This window comes from Coregonus lavaretus (assembly GCF_964263955.1).
Source record: "Coregonus lavaretus genome assembly, chromosome: 26".
Lineage (NCBI taxonomy): Eukaryota > Metazoa > Chordata > Actinopteri > Salmoniformes > Salmonidae > Coregonus > Coregonus lavaretus.
The window spans coordinates 34,328,496-34,354,881 of NC_140013.1; the positions used below are offsets into that span (position 1 = coordinate 34,328,496).

At 46.4% G+C, this 26,386-nt stretch overlaps 1 protein-coding gene across 1 annotated transcript; it reads left to right on the forward strand.

Moving 5' to 3' along the window:
- Positions 1-1,462: 1,462 nt before the first annotated feature.
- On the forward strand, positions 1,463-26,166 carry vwa7 (von Willebrand factor A domain containing 7; the record flags this gene model as incomplete). Its single annotated transcript, XM_084143221.1, is given in 18 exon segments — positions 1,463-1,488; positions 1,490-1,577; positions 4,141-4,392; positions 16,374-16,607; positions 16,792-16,888; positions 16,939-17,100; positions 17,329-17,524; positions 17,774-17,943; positions 19,949-20,061; positions 20,260-20,376; positions 20,472-20,672; positions 20,979-21,111; positions 21,214-21,366; positions 21,526-21,618; positions 21,753-22,033; positions 23,086-23,222; positions 23,449-23,608; positions 25,579-26,166. Coding segments are annotated over 18 exon segments (3,201 nt in total).
- Positions 26,167-26,386: the final 220 nt, after the last annotated feature.

Here is a 26,386-nt window from a genome sequence, read left to right on the forward strand (position 1 = left end):
AAGAGCTTTCATTGTCTGCTTATATGCCCCCTTTATTTATCCTACGGTTCTGACTTGGTGTACAGGGAGAACAAGGTAAGAACGGCCCAGGTTCTGAATTCTGTTGCTGTACATTTCAAAAGTGCTGAACAAATAATTATATTGACTACGTCCGTCCTAGCTCGCTCATTAATGTCTTAATCGAAATTACGGATTGCCGCTTATCTGCTTGTCGTCCACTTATGCAATAGTTTGTACATCTCAATTGTCAGTGGAAACCACATTTGTTTAAGCAAGTCAGCCATATCAGCTATGTTTTTTTAAAAGGCAGTAAATGAGGCTGAATGAACTGTTTCACTGCCAGACAAGGCTCCGCTGATAGCCAGGTGTAACAGTGGTAAGGTGTTGGGACTCTGCTGTTGGGACAGCTTTATGGGCACCGTTTGTCACCGTTATAGTGCAATTAATGTATTGTTTAGTGTTGTGTTGTGTTGTGTAGTGACTTTGCTGGCATGCATCCCCCCCCAAAAACATGTGCTTGCCCCACCAAGATTTACATGCTAAAATCGCCACTGGTCTGTGGATATCCAGTCTGTCAGCTGGCGCCTGGCTGCTTGAACAGGATCATATGATTAACTGCCTGGGCTGAGTTACTAGAGACACGCAGCGAGAGCATGGCTGGAATGGAATACTATCTATACAATTCAGGTAAGCAGCAGAAGGCCCCCCCTCACTTTTCTGGATATGGTGCAGCTAGGGTGGACTGTGCATGGTTTCACAATATTCACTTTCACGATCTCTCTCTCTCACCATATTTCCTCCATGTCACCTCAAAGCCTGACTCAGATTCCAATTAATTCACTCTCACTGTTGCTTACTGTTTCATTGTCAATCATCTGTTGAGTCATTCACCCAAGCTCTGGTTCATTCTCTAACTCATCTGCTCCCATGTCTCTCATTTTCATGTTTATATTGATGCATGGAAATAAACAATACTAAATAATTTCCCCCCTTTTCTCTGACACTCCCTCTCTAGCTCACACACTCTTCTCAGTCTCATTCACAATTCCCTTCTCCTGTAGAAATATACGGGTTTAAGTTATAGAGCAGCTCTGCTTCCTCTGGGGGTCCGGCCCAAACCCTCTCTGTGCCCCATCTCTTCTTAGAACAAACAGGCCAACGAGCTGAAGTGCAATGCTGAGTCTCTCGTTGGTTAGCAACTGACCTCTTTATAAAGTCATAAGAAAGGATCTACTAGGAGGGAGAGGGTGTGGAGAGGGTGTTTTTCATCGGAGAGGCCGCCACAACGCTTTTCTTCCTGGGAGGGATTGAGAGAAGGGGGAGGGGGGCCTTCACTATGGCTGGTAATATATGCAGCCTTATTGTGGAGAGTCAATGCACCGTGCAGTAATGGGGGGGACAGGGGAATGCCTTCAGCCTTCCGTTTAGCCCCTCAGAAAGACTCAGTGTCAACCAGACTCTCATGCAAGCTGCAACAGCGGCGCCCATCCCATCCATTACTTATTTATGTATTTTCACTCCAGAGAGGACATCTTGAGACAAGGCCCAAGGACAATGGACTGGAAGACTCAATAATGGTGTGATATCATCAGCAACTTTTCTCTGGTTACAGACTGTGGTTGAAGGCTCAGCGGAACTCACATGTGGATTTCCTCTACAGACACTTGACACACAACGTCTGACACGTACGCCAATAGTTTCTGAACTCAGGAGATATATCCAACTTACTTATCAAGCAGGAAGTAGAAGGAACAGGACCAAGAACCAAGACAGGTCATGAACAAAGGTGAAAAAATTACTATGTGTCATACATACGTACAGCAATATGTTATATTATCAAGTTGAAGATGAAGCCTTTCCTCATCTGATATACACTAAGAAATTATAGTAACTATAGTAATTATATGTAACAACTGCTTATGAAATGCAATGCCAAATCCATGGTTGCAAGTCAGCACATGGCACTAAAATTGTTTACCTAACACAATATGATATAATACATGTACGTACAACTTTGTTTACTTTATTACTATGGCGATGATCATGGACATGATTAGTTAACTTTGGGTAAGTTCGTAAATACATTTTTATCTATCTACTCCGATTTCAGAGCACTCTCCTTTGAGTGTGCCAGAGCACAGAATAACTGATGAATTTACGAAAGCACAACACCCGTTGAATATGACAGGTGTCAGTAAAGGTTGGCAAAAAACTGAATTAAATTCTTGCTAGCAGCACAGTTAAAGTTACTAACGCTCTGGATAACATGAAAACAGCCTAACTAGCTTTGCTAGGGTGAGTAAAATGGTCAGAGTGAGGTGTTCTCTCATTTGTGTCTGGAAGTAGCTAGCAAGCTAGCCAACTTTAGCCAGTTAGCTTGGGCGCTTGACTGCAGTTGTGAGGTCAGAACGCTCGGCTCAACCCTACTCCTCAGCCAGAGTGTTCAGTGTGTGCGCTGAATGCTATGAACGGACAATCTGACAACGCTCTGTATTTACGAATAGCCCAGAGCGCACTCTGACACACTGGAGGCAATTTATGAACGCACCCTTTAAGGCAGGTAGCTTAGTGGTAAAGAGCGTTGTGCCAGTAACTGAAAGGTTGCTGGTTCTAATCCCCGAGCCAACTAGGTGAAAAATCTGTCGATGTGCCCTTGAGCAAGGCACTTAACCCTAATTGCTCCTGTAAGTCGCTCTGGATAAAAGCGTCTGCTAAATGACAAAAAAAAAAAGAAGTTAAGAAAACATCCCAATGATGGGGACCACCCACAATCCAGTTAATCTAGTCATCAAGACATGTTATGTCAGGTAAGCATCATTATTTCAGTAAAGTGTACAAATGTGACTCTTCACCGTGTCATTTTTGGTGAGCACATACTTCAAAGTTCAATTAGGCTCCACTGTGCTAAACATTTTAACAAATTCCTACAGCATACACTAGTTAGATAAGCAGAGAGAGAGATAGAAAAAAATATGTTTTCGGAATTGATGGGACATGCAGCAAAAGTGGTTGAGGTTAGAGACATGAAACTGATAGTCACTGTGGTGAGTATGCACAACAGAGAATGTGCTAGAAGGCTTCAGAGATTCCGGAACACATTTGGTGTGGGGTATTTAGGGGATTTCACTGATCAATGCCCCATAAACATGGTGGCTAAATACAAAAGGGTTCATGGCCTATTTTGCTCTACTTGGAAAATCTCTGTGACCACAAACAAATGTTTATGTGGCCACAAGGTTCAAGACACACATGTTTTCGGAATCGATAGGACATGCAGCAAAAGTGGTTGAGGTTAGAGACATGAAACTGATAGTCACTGTGGTGAGTATGCACAACAGAGAATGTGCTAGAAGGCTTCAGAGATTCCGGAACACATTTGGTGTGGGGTATTTAGGGGATTTCACTGATCAATGCCCCATAAACATGGTGGCTAAATACAAAAGGGTTCATGGCCTATTTTGCTCTACTTGGAAAATCTCTGTGACCACAAACAAATGTTTATGTGGCCACAAGGTTCAAGACACACATGTTTTCGGAATCGATAGGACATGCAGCAAAAGTGGTTGAGGTTAGAGACATGAAATTGATAGTCACTGTGGTGAGTATGCACAACAGAGAATGTGCTAGAAGGCTTCAGAGATTCTGGAACACATTTGGTGTGGGGTATTTAGGGGACTTCACTGATCAATGCCCCATAAACATGGTGGCTAAATACAAAAGGGTTCATGGCCTATTTTGCTCTACTAGGAAAATCTCTGTCACCACATTTACCAGACGTAAATTAGGGTTAAGGGCCTTGCTCAAGGGCACATCGACAGATATTTCACCTAGTCGGCTCGGGGATTAGAACCAGCAACCTTTCGGTTACTGGCACAACGCTCTTAACCACTAAGCTACCTGCCGCCCCACAAATGTTTATGTGGCCACAAGGTTCAAGACACACATCCTCCTGTTCTCACAACTAACACAACACACATGGGCATATAACACACGTAACACACTGGTTTGCCTTTCGTGTAAAGATACAATTATCAAAAACCTTGAAAGTCTACCGGTACCAACATACCTAAGACCAAAGTCTAATGGAAATAATGTTATGTTTCAGGTGTAATATCTTCTTCTCCACACCCTATTCCCCAGGAAGTGATGATGTCACAGAGTATGGGTCACGGTGGGTCAGGGGTTCGGATGAGAGGGCTGTATGTTCTGCTGTGTGTGGTACTGGCTCTACCAGGCTGCAGAGCCTTCCTCCCAAACTTCTGGTCCCGTGTGTTAACCCTGTCCTTGGACTCCTACACACACCAGTTCATCACCGAGCAGGGTGTCCTCAACGTCACTCTGGAGACACTGAGCATGGCCAACACACACCAGCACCGACACACACAGGAGCAGGTGAGGCTGTGGTGTGTGTGAACACACACACACACACACACACAATCACATTGCAGTAGTGTGTTCCATCTTTAAAGCGTTTAACTCAGCTCCAGGTAATTGAGGATGCATGGAAGGCTGTCTATAGACACAAACATGAAAATAACATAATTATGATGATGATGGTGATGATGATGATGGTGGTGGTGGTGATGACTGCTGTCAGTATCACTATCAGCATTATTGTGTTATCACTGCTTTTGGGCAATGTTGTTTTGGCTGTATACAGAACCTATTAAAATGATTGCTGAAAACAAAACAGAATTAAAAATATTGCTGCGAGCAGCAATGAACAGGACACAACATCAGTTGGATAACAAAGCAAGCACTCTATCATACAGTGGGGGAAAAAAGTATTTAGTCAGCCACCAATTGTGCAAGTTCTCCCACTTAAAAAGATGAGAGAGGCCTGTAATTTTCATCATAGGTACACGTCAACTATGACAGACAAATTGAGAAAAGAAAATCCAGAAAATCACATTGTAGGATTGTTAATGAATTTATTTGCAAATTATGGTGGAAAATAAGTATTTGTTCACCTACAAACAAGCAAGATTTCTGGCTCTCACAGACCTGTAACTTCTTCTTTAAGAGGCTCCTCTGTCCTCCACTCGTTACCTGTATTAATGGCACCTGTTTGAACTTGTTATCAGTATAAAAGACACCTGTCCACAACCTCAAACAGTCACACTCCAAACTCCACTATGGCCAAGACCAAAGAGCTGTCAAAGGACACCAGAAACAAAATTGTAGACCTGCACCAGGCTGGGAAGACTGAATCTGCAATAGGTAAGCAGCTTGGTTTGAAGAAATCAACTGTGGGAGCAATTATTAGGAAATGGAAGACATACAAGACCACTGATAATCTCCCTCGATCTGGGGCTCCACGCAAGATCTCACCCCGTGGGGTCAAAATGATCACAAGAACGGTGAGCAAAAATCCCAGAACCACACGGGGGGACCTAGTGAATGACCTGCAGAGAGCTGGGACCAAAGTAACAAAGCCTACCATCAGTAACACACTACGCCGCCAGGGACTCAAATCCTGCAGTGCGAGACGTGTCCCCCTGCTTAAGCCAGTACATGTCTAGGCCCGTCTGAAGTTTGCTAGAGTGCATTTGGATGATCCAGAAGAGGATTGGGTGAATGTCATATGGTCAGATGAAACCAAAATATAACTTTTTGGTAAAAACTCAACTCGTCGTGTTTGGAGGACAAAGAATGCTGAGTTGCATCCAAAGAACACCATACCTACTGTGAAGCATGGGGGTGGAAACATCATGCTTTGTGGCTGTTTTTCTGCAAAGGGACCAGGACGACTGATCCGTGTAAAGGAAAGAATGAATGGGGCCATGTATCGTGAGATTTTGAGTGAAAACCTCCTTCTATCAGCAAGGGCATTGAAGATGAAACGTGGCTGGGTCTTTCAGCATGACAATGATCCCAAACACACCGCCCGGGCAACGAAGGAGTGGCTTCGTAAGAAGCATTTCAAGTTCCTGGAGTGGCCTAGCCAGTCTCCAGATCTCAACCCCATAGAAAATCTTTGGAGGGAGTTGAAAGTCTGTGTTGCCCAGCGACAGCCCCAAAACATCACTGCTCTAGAGGAGATCTGCATGGAGGAATGGGCCAAAATACCAGCAACAGTGTGTGAAAACCTTGTGAAGACTTACAGAAAACGTTTGACCTGTGACATTGTCAACAAACGGTATATAACAAAGTATTGAGAAACTTTTGTTATTGACCAAATACTTATTTTCCACCATAATTTGCAAATAAATTCATAAAAAATCCTACAATGTGATTTTCTGGATTTTCTTTTCTCAATTTGTCTGTCATAGTTGACGTGTACCTATGATGCAAATTACAGGCCTCTCTCATCTTTTTAAGTGGGAGAACTTGCACAATTGGTGGCTGACTAAATACTTTTTTTAGTCAGCCACCAAAAAGTATTTGATACACTGCCGATTTTGCAGGTTTTCCTACTTACAAAGCATGTAGAGGTCTGTCATTTTTATCATAGGTACACTTCAACTGTGAGAGACGGAATCTAAAACAAAAATCCAGAAAATCACATTGTTTGATTTTTAAGTAATGAATTTGCATTTTATTGCATGACATAAGTATTTGATCACCTATCAACCAGTAAGAATTCCGGCTCTCACAGACCTGTTAGTTTTTCTTTAAGAAGCCCTCCTGTTCTCCACTCATTACCTGTATTAACTGCACCTGTTTGAACTCGTTACCTGTATAAAAGACACCTGTCGACACACTCAATCAAACAGACTCCAACCTCTCCACAATGGCCAAGACCAGAGAGCTGTGTAAGGACATCAGGGATAAAATTGTAGACCTGCACAAGGCTGGGATGGGCTACAGGACAATAGGCAAGAAGCTTGGTGAGAAGGCAACAACTGTTGGCGCAATTATTCGAAAATTGAAGAAGTTCAAGATGACGGTCAATCACCCTCCATGCAAGATCTCACCTCGTGGGGCATCAATGATCATGAGGAAGGTGAGGGATCAGCCCAGAACTACACGGCAGGACCTGCTGACCTGAAGAGAGCTGGGACCACAGTCTCAAAGAAAACCATGAGTAACACACTACGCCGTCATGGATTAAAATCCTGCAGCGCACGCTAGGTCCCCCTACTCAAGCCAGCGCATATCCAGGCCCGTCTGAAGTTTGCCAATGACCATCTGGATGATCCAGAGGAGGAATGGGAGAAGGTCATGTGGTCTGATGAGACAAAAATATAGCTTTTTGGTCTAAATTCCACTCGCCGTGTTTGGAGGAAGAAGAAGGATGAGTACAACCCCAAAAACACCATCCCAACCGTGAAGCATGGAGGTGGAAACATCATTCTTTGGGGATGCTTTTCTGCAAAGGGGACAGGACGACTGCACCGTATTGAGGGGAGGATGGATGGGGCCATGTATCGCGAGATCTTGGCCAACAACCTCCTTCCCTCAGTAAGAGCATTGAAGATGGGTCGTGGCTGGGTCTTCCAGCATGACAACGACCCGAAACACACAGCCAGGGCAACTAAGGAGTGGCTCCGTAAGAAGCATCTCAAGGTCCTGGAGTGGCCTAGCCAGTCTCCAGACCTGAACCCAATAGAAAATCTTTGGAGGGAGCTGAAAGTCTGTATTGCCCAGCGACAGCCCCGAAACCTGAAGGATCTGGAGAAGGTCTGTATGGAGGAGTGGGCCAAAATCCCTGCTGCAGTGTGTGCAAACCTGGTCAAGACCTACAGGAAACGTATGATCTCTGTAATTGCAAACAAAGGTTTCTGTACCAAATATTAAGCTCTGCTTTTCTGATGTATCAAATACTTATGTCATGCAATAAAATGCAAATTAATTACTTAAAAATCATACAATGTGGTTTTCTGGATTTTTGTTTTAGATTCCGTCTCTCACAGTTGAAGTGTACCTATGATAAAAATTACAGACCTCTACATACTTCGTAAGTAGGAAAACCTGCAAAACCGGCAGTGTATCAAATACTTGTTCTCCCCACTGTAGTAACTATATTCCTTTATGTACAAAATCTGGAGTGAATCTGACGTATGGTTCATTAGGAGAAGATGATTTTGAGCATTAGGGTTACATATGCAAAGAATGAGCTGAAGAGTTTAATTCCAAAACGCTATATATCCATTTTCAGAAATGTTGGTAAATTTGCTTTTATTGTTTAAAGAAATTATGAAAGAAATTGGTGTGTTTTTCACTATCTAATCATGGCATGGGGTTGTTCAATAGCGTACCACAGTATGAGTCATAATACCCATAAAACCAGGGAAATGGTTCCAATCATTTATCCACCATTCATTTTTCCCATAGTGAATTTTAGAAACACTTAAAATAAGGGCTGTGTTTCATGTAGGTTTACCCTGGCGTGACGTTTTGATAACCGTGTAAATCTCTCTAAGACAAGGTGACTTTTATCAATATATTCGCCTGTATTTATTCCCCAAAAATGAAACGCTAATTAGCTGCTAATGTGGGTATCATAAAGTACTACAAACGCCATGATGATCTGGCAAAGGTAAGAATCTCTGGATTTTATCTATCTAATATTAGCTAAATGTAGCAATTAATACATTGGCAACATTTCTTTTAAATTGACAATTCTATTAACTGTCTTGTGCAAGTTTTAAATTGACACAATACCTGCTAGCAAAGGTACCAGCTAGAGATGGCGTGCAGGAGCTTGCAGGGATTTGTAGTCTTGCATGATGTCTACTTTGATGCTAATTAGCATTTTCGAATCTGAGAGTAAATAGAGACGAATATATTGATAAAAGTCACCTTGTCCGAGAGAGACTTACATGGCTATCAAAGCATTGCACCATGGTACGCCTACATGAAACACAGCCCTTATTTTAAGTGTTTCTAAAATTGCCTATGGTGAAAATGAATGGTGGAAAAACGATTGGAACATTTCCCTGTTTGACAGCTAAGTTTTATCGGTATTATGACACCTCCACTGTGGGGATCTATGACAGACATGTATTTGTTTAAAATCTATAATTTGATGGTTTAATTACAGAGAGACAAATGATCATGTTTTTTTGCAAAATGCTATATATCCACCTCACTCTCAGAGTAATAAGTAGTACTACTAGGTTTTACACAGTCAAATGTAACAAATAACTACATTTTTTAATAAAGAACTGTACAAATTATACATTTGTGACATCAATATTTAAAACATGTTTAAAATAAATTATTCAATACAGTAATATGAGATCTGTATGTAAAACTTTTACATTTGACATTTTTGTCATTTAGCAGATGCTCTTCTTACAGGAAGCACATTCATCTTAAGATACAGTAGGTAAGCCAACCACATATCACATATCTCAAACATACAGGATATGAACATTCCATTCCAGCTAAACAATGGATATACACTGAGTGTACAAATTACTTTTGCCCTCAGAACAGCCTCAATTCATCGGGCATGGACTCTACAAGGTGTCGAAAGCGTTCCACAGGGATGCTGACCCATGTTGACTCCAATGCTTCCCACAGTTTTGCCAAGTTGGCTGGATGTCCTTTGGGTGGTGGACCATTCTTGACACACATTGCAGTTCTTGGGGAGAGTTTGTTTTAAAGTGTCTGTACTCTGTCCTGTATCTGAGATATATAAGAGAGATCAGGAAATTATTTCTAGTTTTCTTTAACACATATTTAACCCTCTTTTTTTTAGGCACTAGACTACTTTCCATACATACCGACCGATTTTCGAGATGTCTCATGGTCTGACAAACGCCACTGTAGCTCTGCCACCTTTCACCACATATGCAGATGGCTGACATCCGTGGATGTGGTGGATTGAGATGCAGCCCATGCAAAAAAACAGACATATCTAGTTTAAACAGACACATTTTGATAGGGATTTTTTAATTAGATTAATGGGGCTCTGCATGGGCATGAATTTTTAAGCCTGAGCCCTACCAATGCAGGCGAAATTCAGGCCCTGCCCTACCCAGGTCCGATTGTTTGTGCCAAATTTAAGGCCCGGCCGAAATCAGAAATAACTTCCTCCATTAGTAAATCTATGTCAGTAGCTGAGTGTAGATGCGGTGTGGAAATCAAGCGCAGGAAACACGGGCGTTCGTGAACAGACTTTAGTAAAATAAAGGCAGCACCAAACAGGCGAACAGCCAACCCAACCGGGAGGCAAAATACAAATTACGCACAAACAACAACGTGCGTAAAAGGACAATAGCGCACACAGTGCGGACTCTCGAAAACAACAAAACACGAGAGTAATAACGAGAGCAACAGCTAGACAATAACCAATCACACATAACACCTGACCCAACACACGATAACTAAATAGGAAACCAAATCAAACACTAACAAGGGACAGGTGTACAAACAGACAAAACCAAACAAACATGAAACATCGAACGGTGGTAGCTAGTACTCCGGGGACGACGACCGCCGAAGCCTGCCCGAACAAGGAGGAGGAGCAGCCTCGGCCGAAACCGTGACAGTACCCCCCCCTTGACGCGCGGCTCCAGCCGTGCGCCGATCCCGGCCTCGGGGACGACCAGGACGACGCGGAGCAGGGCGCGTAGGATGACCCCGATGGAACTCGGTCAGCAGGGACAGGTCTAATATGTCCCTCCTCGGCACCCAGCACCGCTCCTCCGGGCCGTACCCCTCCCACTCCACGAGATATTGGAGACCCCCCATCCGGCGTCTCGAATCAAGGATGGACCTCACAGTGTACGCCGGAGCCCCCTCGATGTCCAACGGGGGCGGAGGAGTCTCCTCTATCTCATAGTCCTGGAGTGGACCAGCCACCACCGGCCTGTGGAGAGACACATGGAACGAGGGGTTAATATTTCTGTAATCAATAGGCAGTTCTAACCTGTAACACACCTCGTTCAACCTCCTCAGGACTTTGAATGGCCCCACAAACCGCCGACCCAGCTTCCGGCAGGGCAGGCGGAGGGGCATGTTTCTGGTCGAGAGCCAGACTCGATCTCCAGGTGCGTATACAGGCCCCTCACTGCGGTGGAGATCGGCGCTCGTCTTATGCCGACGGATGGCCCGCTGCAGATGAACGTGGGCAGCGTTCCATGTCTCCTCCGAGCGCCGCACCCACTCATCCACCGCAGGGGCCTCGATCTGGCTCTCGTGCCAAGGTGCCAGAACCGGCTGGTACCCTAACACACACTGGAAAGGGGTTAGTTGGGTGGAGGAGTGGCGGAGAGAGTTCTGTGCCATCTCGGCCCACGGAACGTATCTCGCCCACTCCTCCGGCCGGCCCTGGCAATAAGCCCTCAGAAACCTACCCACATCCTGGTTGACACGTTCAACCTGCCCATTACTCTCCGGGTGGTAACCCGAGGTAAGGCTCACCGAAACCCCCAACCGTTCCATAAAGGCTCTCCACACTCTGGAGGTGAACTGGGGGCCTCGATCAGACACTATATCCTCGGGTACCCCGTAATGCCGGAAGACATGGGTAAACAGAGCCTCAGCGGTCTGTAGGGCAGTAGGGAGACCCGGCATGGGAAGGAGACGACAGGCCTTCGAGAACCAATCCACAACGACCAGGATGGTAGTATTCCCCTGTGAGGGGGGAAGGTCTGTAACAAAGTCCACCGAGAGGTGGGACCAGGGTCGTTGTGGAACGGGCAGGGGTTGTAGCTTACCCCTGGGCAAATGTCTGGGCGCCTTACACTGTGCACACACCGAACAGGAGGAGACATAAACCCTCACATCCCTGGCTAACGTTGGCCACCAGTACTTAGTGCTAAGGCAGTGAACTGTCCGGCCGATACCTGGATGTCCAGAGGAGGGGGACGTATGAGCCCAATAAATGAGGCGATCGCGTACCTCGAGCGGAACGTACTTCCGACCCACTGGACACTGTGGAGGACTTGGGTCGGTGCGTAACGCCCGCTCGATCTCTGCATCGACCTCCCATACCACCGGTGCCACCAGACAAGACTTTGGTAGTATGGGAGTGGGCTCAACGGACCTCTCCTCCGTGTCATACCGCCGAGACAGGGCATCTGCCTTCCCGTTCTGGGACCCAGGGATGTAAGTGATTTTAAACACAAACCGGGCTAGAAACATAGTCCAGCGGGCCTGGCGAGGATTCAGTCTCCTAGCTGCCCGGATGTACTCCAGGTTACGGTGGTCCGTCAAAATGAGGAAAGGGTGTTGAGCCCCCTCAAGCCAATGCCTCCACACCTTTAGGGCCTGTACCACGGCTAACAGCTCCCTGTCCCCTACATCATAATTCCGCTCCGCCGGACTGAGCTTCTTAGAATAAAAAGCACAGGGGCGGAGCTTAGGTGGTGTGCCAGACCGTTGTGAGAGGACGGCCCCAATACCGGCCTCGGACGCGTCTACCTCTACCTGGAATGGTAAAGCGGGATCCGGATGCGCCAACACCGGCGCCGAGGTAAACAGGTCCTTCAGTCTCCCAAAAGCCCTGTCCGCCTCAGCTGACCACCGCAAGCGCACCGGACCCCCCTTCAACAGAGACGTTATGGGAGCTGCCACCTGTCCAAAACCCCGGATAAACCTCCGGTAATAATTCGCAAAACCCAAGAACTGTTGCACCTCTTTCACAGTGGTTGGGGTTTGCCAATTACGCACAGCTGACACCCGGTCAACCTCCATCTTCACCCCTGACGCAGACAACTGATAACCCAAAAAGGAGACCGACTTCTGAAAGAACAGACATTTCTCTGCCTTGACATATAGGTCATGCTCCAACAGTCTCCTCAACACTCGGCGCACCAGGGCTACATGCTCAGCTCGGGTAGAACTGTACACCAGAATATCGTCTATGTACACGACTACTCCCTGCCCCTGCATGTCCCGGAAAATCTCATCTACAAAGGATTGGAAGACTGAGGGAGCATTCATTAACCCATATGGCATGACGAGATACTCATAATGACCGGAGGTCGTGCTAAATGCTGTCTTCCATTCATCGCCCTCTCTAATGCGCACCAAGTTATATGCGCTCCTGAGATCCAATTTTGTGAAGAACTGAGCACCGTGTAATGACTCCGTCATAGTCGTAATCAGAGGAAGTGGATAACTGTACTTCACCGTAATCTGATTGAGACCGCGGTAATCAATACACAGGCGCAAACCTCCATCTTTTTTCTTCACAAAAAAGAAGCTCGAGGAAGCGGGTGAAGTGGAGGCCCGTATGTATCCCTGTCTCAGAGACTCAGCGATGTAAGTTTCCATCGCCTTCCTCTCCTCTTGAGACAAGGGATACACATGGCTCCGCGGGAGTGCTGCTCCTAACTGGAGATCTATCGCACAATCCCCCTGTCTATGAGGCGGCAGCTGCGCCACCCTTGTCTTACTAAACACCAGTGTCAAATCCTCATACTCGGGGGGAATATGCAGTGCGGGCATTTGATTTGGACTCTCCACCGAGGTCGCCCCTATGGAAACACCCAGACATAGCCCCTCACACTGAACAGACCACCCTTTAAGAGCTTTCTCTCACCACGAAATAGTAGGATCATGGGTAATCAACCAGGGAAGTCCCAGCACCACCGGATACGCAGGAGAGTCAATCAGATAGAGCTGAATCGTCTCCTCATGACCCCCCTGCGTCTTCATCCTAAGGGGCGCTGTGACCTCCCTAATTAACCCAGATCCTAACGGACGGCTATCTAGGGCATGTACAGGGAAAGGCTTATCAACGGGAAGGAGAGGAATCCCTAACTCTACACAGAACTGGCGATCTACAAAATTCCCAGCTGCGCCTGAATCTACTAGCGCCTTATGCTGGGAACGAGGTGCAACCTGTGGAAAACAAACAGGCAAGGTTATGTGAACGACAGAAAGCTCTGGGTAAGTAGGGCGCCTACTCACCTGGGAGGACTCCCCAATGCGTGGCCTGCCTTCACCTCCACCGGGGGACCTTCCCCAACACCTAGCCGCGGTGTGCCCTCCACGGCCACAGTTGGTGCAGGGAACGGCCCCCCTCGGGTTCCTACTCCTCCGTTCTCTAGCGCCAGCACCTCCGAGCTCCATAGGGCTCGGCTCGGAGGTGCCGGAAGGTGGAATGGGCAACCCCCACCCGGGACGTCCACGGGTGGCGAGCAGGGTGTCCAGCCGAATGGCCATGTCGACCAGTTGGTCAAACGACAACGTGGTATCCCTGCACGCCAACTCTCTCTGGACGTCCTCCCGGAGGCTGCAGCGGAAGTGGTCTATGAGGGCCCGCTCATTCCACCCTGCATCTGCCGCTAGAGTCCGGAACTCCAAAGCAAAATCCTGTGCGCTCCTCATCCCCTGTCGGAGGTAGAATAGACGCTCCCCCGCCACCTTCCCTTCTGGTGGATGGTCAAACACGGCACGGAAGCGGCGGGAGAACTCCGCGTAGGTAATAGTAGCGGCATCTATTCTCCTCCATTCGGCGTTGGCCCACTCCAACGCCTTGCCGGTGAGACAGGAGATGAGGGCGGAGACGCTCTCGTGTCCCGAGGGCGCCGGGTGTACGGTGGCGAGGTAGAGCTCCACTTGCAGCAGGAACCCTTGACACCCGGCAGCAGAGCCGTCGTACGCCCTCGGGAGCGAGAGCCGAATCCCGCTGGGTTCCGGAAGGGGGACAGGAGGACTGACCGATGGGGATGGTCCGGTAGGTGGGGGCGTGGGTACCCCGCTGCTTTCCCATCGGTGGAGAGTGTTCATCACCCGATCCAGGGCGTGACCGATCTGGTTGATCCTATCCTCCTGCCCACGCAGACGGTCCTCCATGATGTCCGTTGGCGCGGTTGCTCCTGCTGATTCCATGGGTGGATGTGTGATTCTGTCAGTAGCTGAGTGTAGATGCGGTGTGGAAATCAAGCGCAGGAAACACGGGCGTTCGTGAACAGACTTTAGTAAAATAAAGGCAGCACCAAACAGGCGAACAGCCAACCCAACCGGGAGGCAAAATACAAATTACGCACAAACAACAACGTGCGTAAAAGGACAATAGCGCACACAGTGCGGACTCTCGAAAACAACAAAACACGAGAGTAATAACGAGAGCAACAGCTAGACAATAACCAATCACACATAACACCTGACCCAACACACGATAACTAAATAGGAAACCAAATCAAACACTAACAAGGGACAGGTGTACAAACAGACAAAACCAAACAAACATGAAACATCGAACGGTGGTAGCTAGTACTCCGGGGACGACGACCGCCGAAGCCTGCCCGAACAAGGAGGAGGAGCAGCCTCGGCCGAAACCGTGACAATCTATTAGCTGCTCCTCTGTCTTTTCTGGATCTGCATACACTCTGCTCACGCTCTGCTCATGGCGGCTGTGAGTCTGTGTATCTATAGCAACGGCTCCGCTTGGGCTGCTCCAGAGATGTATGAGAAAGAAGGAGATAGGAATCACATTGAAAATGAAAGGAGGAACCTATAACGCTCCACCCAGCAGACTGTCGACCAATCGTGTTCACGTTGTCATGCTGCGTCAAGCGGTTACTAAGTTAATCGTCAAGCAATCCCTTCTCAAAGTCAGGGTATGAGTCGAGAAACGTGCCTATTTTCCTCGAATGTATTTAATGTCACGATTCCAAAACTATACAATATTACAGATAGCAAATTAATTATCTCACATCTCTGAAAATATTTGTAATGTTGTACTTCTTGTTGATGAAAGTCATGCTAATGTTGTGTTTTTGAGCTAGCGCCCAATTGACTCCCATTCACTCCTTGAAGGAAAGCGCTCCTTGTCCCAGAATCGCCCAGGTTGCACCGCGCGGCCCATTGAGGTAGCATGGGCAACGTACACAATGGGCGTTAATACGGTTTCAATGGAGTTTCCCATCTCTTTTAAAATATCTCTGGCTTTGCTTAACTAATGAAGAGACGTGAGAGCAGTTAGCTGTTAGCTACTTTTGCTCACTCAAAACTCTGTCAAGGTACATAATAATGTTTTTGAAATGATCTCTCCTGTCTTATATTTGACGAGGTGTAAGCACATCTGACACCATGTTATGATGATCTTATGGTACGTTCAAGATAACTGGGAGTTAGGGGGAAAAAATGAGGTCATTTCATGACGTCAGTGATCTTAAGGTCGGAAAGTCGGAGCTCTAGAAAGAGGCCCGAATTCCCTACTTTCCGACTTTGGATTCCGAGTTGGATGACCTTTCAAAACGAATTTTGCCAGTCTGAGCTCGTTTTTTCAGAGTTCCCAGTTTGAACACACTGAAGTCTGAGTTTCCAGTTGTTTTGAATATGTCATTAGTCAGATATCACAGGAGGTTGGTGGCACCTTAATTGGGGAGGAAGGCCCTGTGGTAATGGCTGGAGCGGAATTAGTGGAATCCATAATGACGATGACAATGATGATGATGATGAATAAACTAAGTTGCTGGATGATGATGATCATGATGAGGATGATGATGTTGACGGTCTCATAGGCAGGTCTGGGTCGGGGTTTCTGGCATGCAGTGGGGGAGGTGGTGCGTTCCAATGCGGCCATGGACTTCCTGAGCTCCACACGGTCCGACCCAGTCTACCACTTTGACTCGGAGCGCGTGGAGGAAGCTATGGCGATGCTACGGCAGTTCTGGGCCCAAACCCTGCTCTCTGCACAGGCCAAAGAGTACCAGGGGGCAAGACACAGTCTGGGACAGCTGCTACACTCACTGCAGGTACTATAGGCCAAACACATGGTACTCTGTAAGATAGCACATCATGTCAAATGTAAAATCACTCATCCAATAATTTTTTGCATTGCGGCAATTTGAATGTGCATTGAGCCTTTTACATGAGAATGACAGGAGAGGTCCCCAGTGTCTGACCTGCAGGACGCTGACTGTCTGTCTCTGTGAACAGGATTTCTACAGCCATAGTAACTGGGTGGAGATGGGTCAGCACTCGATATACCTCCACCTGCTGCAGCCTGGGCAGCCAGCCTTCCCTGTAGCCACAGGTACAGTTAAATCACATTTTGGGTGATATTAACGAGATCTGTGTTCATAGTTCTCTTTGTCTACCTGTCCTCCACAGAGGACACTCCTACCTGTATGGAGTGTCACAGCGCTACCTGCAGAGACAACCTCCTTCCCAGACTGACCCAGAGTCAGCAGTACCCTCTACTGCTCACCACCGGGTACTTCAGCACCTACCCACCCAAACCACAAGGTACGGAAGCCTAGCTATTTTCATTCTTGTGTAGATTGTAGAACTAACATCTGAGCCAGATATATTGATTCAGTTATTTGTAATCTTTCAAAAAACCTTGAAATACGGTTGGCCTATGTTCAAATGTCTACAAGCTTCAACATGAGTGTGTTATCCATTTGAGAAAATCTCTGTCACACTTTATAATAACTTTATCTTTGACGAATAATCTAATGTTGGGTTTTTCAGGGAAGTGTAGTCACGGGGGTGTACTGGACAGCAGTCGCCACCAGGGGGCCAAGGGGGGCATCAATAAGGACAGCACCTCCCCCCTCTTCTCCCCCCATCACTACCTCCATGTGGAGGCTGCCCGCCTCGCTACCACGGCAACCCTTACTGTGCTCAGAGACCTCCGAGACAGTGTGGGCTATACCAGCTTCCTCAGGTGGGGTCTATGTAGCGTTCATTATGATGTTAAATACACTTTTTTAAATAAAGCTTGATATGATTACATTTTAATTTCATCTATTGACAATCCAATATATATTTGTGCTGATATACTGAACATGGTACAAATACAGAACTTATCATATAATGTGTTGAAACCACTCGTGTCACTGTGTTTTCTGTTCTTGGCTATACTATCCTGAGGGCAGACTGTTTCCTTCTGTTGGCTGTACTATTCTGAGGGCAGACTGTTCAGTGTGAAGCAGCCTCCAGCGCTGGTGTTTGTCATGGACACCACAGGCAGCATGTTTGAGGAGATCACCGCTGCCCGCCTCCGTGCCCACTCCATCATCCAGGCCCGCGCCAACACTCCTGAGCAGCCTGGCACTTTCCTGCTGGTGCCCTTCCACGACCCAGGTGAGGGGCGAGGGCATGACTGGGCCAGGAGGTCAGGGGTCAGGGTCAGGGCCAAACCATAGAGCCCTTAATGTTACCTGTGCCGAAAGTGTGTTACAGACAAAACTCCTTTCTTCAGTTTTGGGGTACCATTTTACGTGTAATTGTCTACAAGAATGTCAAACCTATATGACAGGCATTATGTTAATGTTATAACTGCATTATACAAGTTATTAGTTTAGTTTATTAGGTTCTCCATTAGCTACTGCACATGCAGAAGCTACTCTTCCTGGGGTCCACATAAAACGATATTCCATGAAAAATTATATATATATGTATACAGTGCATTCGGAAAGTATTCAGACTCCTTGACTTTTTCCACATTTTGTTACGTTACGGCCTTATTATAAAATTGATTACATTTTTTTCGTTTTTTTCATCAATCTACACACAATACCCCATAATGACAAAGGAAAAACAGGTTTATAGACATTTTTGCAAATTTATAAAAAAAACAAAAAAACGGAAATATCACATTTACATAAGTATTCAGACCCTTTACTCAGTACTTTGTTGAAGGACCTTTGGCCGTGATTACAGCCTCAAGTCTTCTTGGGTATGACGCTACAAGCTTGGCACACCTGTATTTGGGGAGTTTCTTCCATTCTTCTCTGCAGATCCTTTCAAGGTCTGTCAGGTTGGATGGGGAGCATCGTTGCACAGCTATTTTCAGGTCTCTCCAGAGATGTTCGATCGGGTTCAAGTCCGGGCTCTGGCTGGGCCACTCAAGGACATTCAGAGACTTGTCCCGAAGCCACTCCAGCGTTGTCTTGGCTGTGTGCTTAGGGTCGTTGTCCTGTTGGAAGGTGAACCTTCGCCCCAGTCTGAGGTCCTGAGCGCTCTGGAGTAGGTTTTCATCAAGGATCTCTCTGTACTTTGCTCCATTCATCTTTCCCGCGATCCTGACTAGTCTCCCAGTCCCTGCTGCTGAAAAAGATCCCCACATGCTGCCACCACCATGCTTCACCGTAGGGATGGTGCCAGGTTTCCTCCAGACGTGACAAGAGTTCAATCTTGGTTTCATCAGCCCAGAGAATCTTGTTTCTCATGGTCTGAGAGTCTTTAGGTGCCTTTTGGCAAACTCCAAGCGGGCTGTCATGTGCCTTTTACTGAGCAGTGGCTTCCATCTGGCAGCTACCATAAAGGCCTGATTGGTGGAGTGCTGCAGAGATGGTTGTCCTTCTGGAAGGTTCCCCCATCTCCACAGAGAAACTCTAGAGCTCTGTCAGAGTGACCATCGGGTTCTTGGTCACGTCCCTGACCAAGGCCCTTCTACCCCGATTGCTCAGTTTAGCCAGGCGGCAAGCTTTAGGAAGAGCCTTGGTGGTTCAAACTTCTTCCATTTAAGAATGATGGAGACCACTGTGTTCTTGGGGACCTTCAATGCTGCAGAAATGTTTTGGTACCCTTCCCCAGATCTGTGCCTCGACACAATCCTGTCTCTGAGCTCTACGGACAATTCCTTCGACCTCATGGCTTGTTTTTTGCTCTGACACGTACTGTCAACTATGGGACCTTATGTAGACAGGTGTGTGCCTTTCCAAATCATGTCCAATCAATTGAATTTACCACAGGTGGACTCCAATGAAGTTGTAGAAACATCTCAAGGATGATCGATGGAAACAGGATGCACCTGAGCTCAATTTAGAGTTTAATAGCAAAGGGTCTGAATACTTATGTAAATAAGGCATTTCTGTTTTTAATTTTTTATAGATTTGCAAAAAAATCTAAAAAACAGTTGTTGCTTTGTCACATGGGGTATTGTGTGTAGATTGATGAGGGGAAAAAATAATTTCATCAATTTTAGAATAAGGCTGTAATGTAACAAAATGTGGAAAAAGTCAACGGGTCTGAATACTTTCCGAACGCACTGTATATATAATTCTATAGCGGACCTACCAGTGTAACTGACACAGTGTGTACAGTGCTGAAGTGAGTATGTTTCCCTGTGTTCTCTGTGCTCTAGGGGTGGGGCCGGTGTATGAGACAGAGAACCCGGAGGAGTTCATGAGCTACATGGAGAACCTGATGGCTCTGGGTGGAGGAGACGAACCTGAGATGTGTCTTTCTGCTGTACAGGTAACACAGAGAGTAGCTACAGCTGATTAGACATCAAATGATTACCTTTTAATAACAGCATAGGACAACATACAGTAAACAGAATGTAAATTGTACATAGCAACAGCGAAATCATCATTTTCAGAGTATTTCATTTGGACATTTTAGCCGTTTTTTACCCTCTCTTTGTTGATAGTCTTATGTACCTGTGTGTTGCAGCTGGCCCTCACTCATAGCCCGCCCCTGTCAGAGATATTTGTGTTCACTGATGCCTCCCCTAAAGATGCCCACCTGTACAATACTGTGAGGGCCCTTACACTGGAGAAACAATGCAAGGTAACACTTTCTTTTGTGTGATCAATTTAATGATATGCAAAGACTTGTAACAAAGGATCCCAGATAAATAATCCAATCCCATCTGGCTCCACCAGGTGACCTTCCTCCTGACTGAAGACCCCAGTCACAAGATGAAGGGCAGGGGGAGGAAGAGGAGGAGGGAGACCCTGTCCCCTGACCGTTTCGCTCTCTACTCCTCCCTGTCCTCTGTGTCTGGGGGACTGACTGTCTTCACCACCAACTCAGACATCCATCGTGTCTCTGCCATAGTGGAGGACAACACAGCTGCAGATAAGGTACTGCAACAAGGCAACATGCTCACTATGGTAGAGTGCATTCATTATCTACATAGGTGCAGCTGCCCATACTGATCCACTATTTGTCTGAAATGAATAGGTTTTGTTACTATATGATCCAATGCTAAATAAAATAATGTCTTAGAATGGTACTTTTCAACTTTTTCTTTTCAGGTAGTAGACCTGTCATTGGTATTCTCCCTAGGCAGATGAGTTGCCTCCCACATGTTGCCCTAGGTCTGGGATTTTGTCATTTGGGAAACACTGCCCTCGCTCCAAAGCCTTGCTCTCTGTCTCCCTCTGCAGGTGACTTTGCTACATGCAGAGAGTGACAGTGACTCTGCGTTATCCCACTCCTTCAGAGTGGACAGTGCAGTGAAGAGCGTGACCCTTCACCTCACTGGAGAACTCAGACAATGTGTCCTCAGCAGCCCAACTGGTACGACTACACATTACACACACTGACGTGTAGATATACACATGGACAGGAAGACAGCCATTTCTGTATGACATCTTCCGTCTCTCATCGTCTCCCTCCCAGATCGTACTCAGTCTCTGTTGAGTCAGCAGGGTCCTCTGGCAGAGTGGGAGCGGTTTCAGGGTCTGTACAGGATCAGCCTGCTGTCCCCTATAGAGCCAGGCCAGTGGCACCTCAACACCCTTGCTGATGGTCACATCACCTTTAATGCCATAGGTACCTCGTCTGTCACTGCATTACATTTACATTTACATTTTAGTCATTTAGCAGACTAATCCAGAGCGACTTACTACACACAGTATCTGTTCCCGAAGGGTAATCATTAGCAAAACTCTAGTAGGCCGACTGATAACAGAGCAATACCTGTCTCCCAAGCTGACAGCAGTGTGGACTTCCTGTATTACTTTGCTGTGGAGGCCAATGGAACGCATCCAGGCCTGGCTAGAGTGGAAGGGAGTCCAATCGCAGGTGAGGGTGTGTGGTTTTTGGCTAGAATACAGTATCTATGTATTTATCTTTCATTTGTCTAGCCTATACGCTTCAAAACTAAATAATCATGATCACATCTATTCATCCATTTGGTGTGTTTCATGTCCGTCCAGGTGTCCCAACCTTTCTAGTGCTGGCTGTCACAGGTCTATCGCCCAATGAGGAGGTCTCTTTCAGTCACGTGACCCTGCTGGGAGCCAATGGGGAGAGCCTACAGAAAGTGTGGCTAAACTCGTCCTCTTCCTCTTCGTCCTCTGGAGAGGAGCTGGTTGGCTGGATGGCCTCTGTTCCCAGGGTGCCGTTCTGTGTCCGTCTATCCGGCAGAGACAGGGGAGGGAACCGCCTGGAACGCGTCTCCACAGAGATGATCCAGCCCACAGACATTAAGATACAGGTACAACAACAACAACAAACAGCCAACTGACACCGTACAACCCAACATCTGGACATCATGGGCAATACAGCCGAGCACAATGCCGCACTGTGTATAACAGAACACACCACAAGGATCAGTTGTCAAGCAGAACATTACAAATAACAAGACAGTCTAGCACAACACAGCCATGAACAGAATAACAAGACAGTCTAGCACAACACAGCCATGAACAGAATAACAAGACAGTCTAGCACAACACAGCCATGAACAGAATAACAAGACAGTCTAGCACAACACAGCCATGAACAGAATAACAAGACAGTCTAGCACAACACAGCCATGAACAGAATAACAAGACAGTCTAGCACAACACAGCCATGAACAGAATAACAAGACAGTCTAGCACAAGACAGCCATGAACAGAATAACAAGACAGTCTAGCACAACACAGCCATGAACAGAATAACAAGACAGTCTAGCACAACACAGCCATGAACAGAATAACAAGACAGTCTAGCACAACACAGCCATGAACAGAATAACAAGACAGTCTAGCACAAGACAGCCATGAACAGAATAACAAGACAGTCTAGCACAACACAGCCATGAACAGAATAACAAGACAGTCTAGCACAACACAGCCATGAACAGAATAACAAGACAGTCTAGCACAACACAGCCATGGACAGAATAACAAGACAGTCTAGCACAACACAGCCATGAACAGAATAACAAGACAGTCTAGCACAACACAGCCATGGACAGAATAACAAGACAGTCTAGCACAACACAGCCATGGACAGAATAACAAGACAGTCTAGCACAACACAGCCATGGACAGAATAACAAGACAGTCTAGCACAACACAGCCATGGACAGAATAACAAGACAGTCTAGCACAACACAGCCATGGACAGAATAACAAGACAGTCTAGCACAACACAGCCATGGACAGAATAGAAGAAAGAGTAAGACTTGATGTACCCTCTGTCTCTCTCCCCCTCTCTCTCTCTCTCTCTCTCTCCCTCCCTCCCTCCCTCCCTCCCTCCCTCCCTCCCTCCCTCCCTCAGGTCCTGTCTATCCCACGTCTGGTTCCTGGCCACAGTACAACAGTACGTTTTGATGTTCAGAACCACGCCCCTGCCCGAAACCTCACCCTGACCGCTGACGATGACAGGGGATATCTCTCTCAGAGAGGACCACACAGGTAGGCATGGCAAAATGGACCAACAACGTCAAACTGTCACAAAGTGGCTAATTATTATAATAATTAATAATTTATTACACTTTTATAATGCTTTGGATTACAGACAGAATCGCAAAGCTCTTGTTAAGCAAAATAAACAACAATTAATTAAAAAAGATATGTAGCTGATAGACACCACTGTTCCCTACCCTACCTTTTTTCTCATTCTAAAATTATATTCTCTCAGCCTCTCTGTGGGGGAGAGAGGGTCAGTGAGGGGGGAGGTGGAGCTCCAAACTCCAGAGGGGGCAGAGGCAGGAAGGGCTGTCACTCTGACCCTGACAGTGCGAGGGCTGGACTCCCTGGACTCCAACTACGTAGTGGTACACCTGACTGTGGTTCCTCCGGTGAGACCCATACACTGAGACTGCTGAGCTTCTACTATGAGTACAATACATACACTACCAGTCAAACGTTTGGACACACCTACTCATTCAAGGGTTTTTCTTTATTTTGACTATTTTCTACATTGTAGAATAATAGTGAAGACATCAAAACTATGAAATAACACATATGGAATCATGTAGCTCGGGGCCAGTGTAGCTCATGTTGATGGAGCATGGCGCTTGCAATGCCAGGGTTGTGGGTTCGATTCCCACGGGGGGCCAGTATGATTTTTTAATTATTTTTTTATGTATGCACTCACTAACTGTAAGTCGCTCTGGATAAGAGCGTCTGCTAAATGACTAAAATGTAAATATAGTAACCAAAAAAGTGTTAAACAAATCAAAATATATTTTATATTTGAGATTCTTTAAATAGCCACCCATTGCCTTGATGACAGTTTTGCACACTCTTGGCATTCTCTCAACCAGCTTCACCTGGAATGCTTTTCCAACAGTCTTGAAGGAGTTCCCACATATGCTGAGCATTTGTTGGCTGCATTTCCTTCACTCTGCTGTCCGACTCATCCCAAACCATCTCAATTGGGTTGAGGTCGGGGGATTGTGGAGGCCAGGTCATCTGATGCAGCACTCCATCACTCTCCTTCTTGGTAAAATAGCCCTTACACAGCCTTGAGGTGTGTTGGGTCATTGTCCTGTTGAAAAACAAATGAGAGTCCCACTAAGCCCAAACCAGATGGGATGGCGTATCACTGCAAAATGCTGTGGTAGCCATGCTGGTTAAGTATGCCTTGAATGCTAAATAAATCACAGACAGTGTCACCAGTAAAGCACCCCCACACCATAACACCTCCTCCTCCATGCTTTACGGTGGGAACTACACATGCAGAGATTATCCGTTCACCCACACCGCGTCTCACAAAGACACGGCGGTTGGAACCAAAAATCTCAAATTTGGACTCCAGCCCAAGCACGTCTCTTCTTCTTATTGGTGTCCTTTAGTAGTGGTTTCTTTGCAGGAATTCGACCATGAAGGCCTGATTCACCCAGACCCCTCTGAACAGTTGATGTTGAGATGTGTCTGTTACTTGAACTCTGCAAAGCATTTATTTGGGCTGCAATTTCTGAGGCTGGTAACTCTATTGAACTTATCCTCTTTAGCAGAGGTAACTCTGGGTCTTCCATTCCTGTTGCGGTCCTCATGAGAGGCAGTTTCATCATAGCGCTTGATGGCTTTTGCGACTGCACTTGAAGAAACCTGCAAAGTTCTTGAAATGTTCCGTATTGACTTACCTTCATGTCTTAAAGTAATGATGGACTGTCATTTCTCTTTGCTTATTTGAGCTGTTCTTGCCATACTATGGACTTGGTCTTTTACCAAATAGGGCTATATTTTGTATACCCTCCCCTACCTTGTCACAACACAACTGATTGTCTCAAACGCATTAAGAAGGAAAGAAATTCCACAAATTAACTTTTAAGAACGCACACCTGTTAATTGAAATGCATTCCAGGTGACTACCTCATTAAGCTGGTTGAGAGAATGCTAAGAGTGTGCAAAGCTGTCATCGAGGCAAAGGGTGGCTATTTGAAGAATCTGAAATCTCAAATATATTTTTATTTGTTTAACACTTTTTTGGTTACTACATGATTCCATATGTGTTATTTCATAGTTTTGATGTCTTCACTATTATTCTACAATGTAAAAAATTGTACAAATAAAGAAAACCCCTTGAATGAGTAGGTGTGTCCAAACTTTTGACTGGTAGTGTACATACTGTAGAAACAAGGCCTTTGAATCTCAGCTTTGGAAATGTATAAACAATTTTCAGAATCTCACTGGAATCAAGCATTCAAATACATAGGAAATGTCTATTTAATATACACATACTAATCATCTTGTCCACCCCTCTTTATGTCATCATTTCCTGTGTAGTATCCCTGATAGCACATCCTGTCCCTTTCTCCCCCAGGATCCTGACATGTCTCCCCCGTCATGTTCCACCATGCGAGTAGAGCACACCTGCCCAGGCCCAACTCAGTGCACAGGAGCCAGATGGACTGTCTCTCTGGCTGTGACAGACAGGGGGTGCTCTGGCCTGGATTCCCTCCAGCTCTCCCAGGGTCAGGGCATTCTCACCCTGCTCCACGGCCCCACAGACCCCACAGGGGACAGCCTGGAGGAGAACCAGCCCACCCCCAACCACAACTACCAGAGCCAGAGAGTCAGGGAGCAGACAAGCCCAGCACAGGGTGAGAATGGCTATGCTGAACTGGGACCCAGGCTGGTACAAGGTAACCCTCCTCTGAACGTGGCCCAGTGGACAGGTGGAATGCCCCAGCCTCTGTGGGTGAGGTACACTTCCCCCTGCTGCTCCCCCCAGGCAGAGCTCCTGGTGTGGGACGGGGCCGGCAATGTGAGGCGCTGCCATCTGACCTCCAGCCAGCAGAGGGGTATGCGGGAGAGGAGTGGAGTGTCAAACAGGGCTGGAGAGATGCCGCTGCAAAGTTGCTTCCTGTTGTTTTCATTGTTGAGTTTGATTTGGACTGTTCTACTGTAGGTTGATGTGAGATAATTTCTCCATGTCAAATAAGCTTAAAGATGTTCTGTAACCAAAAGGCTCCTGTTTTTATGGGCCACTAGAAGCACACTTTAGACTTCAGTTCCTCACTTGAAAATATACTGTAACTGGACACCCTACACTGGAAAGACTTGAATTTTCCATGAATGTAGTTCCTCCAGTTCAAACCATTAATGGTGGTGTTGAAATCAAATTACAA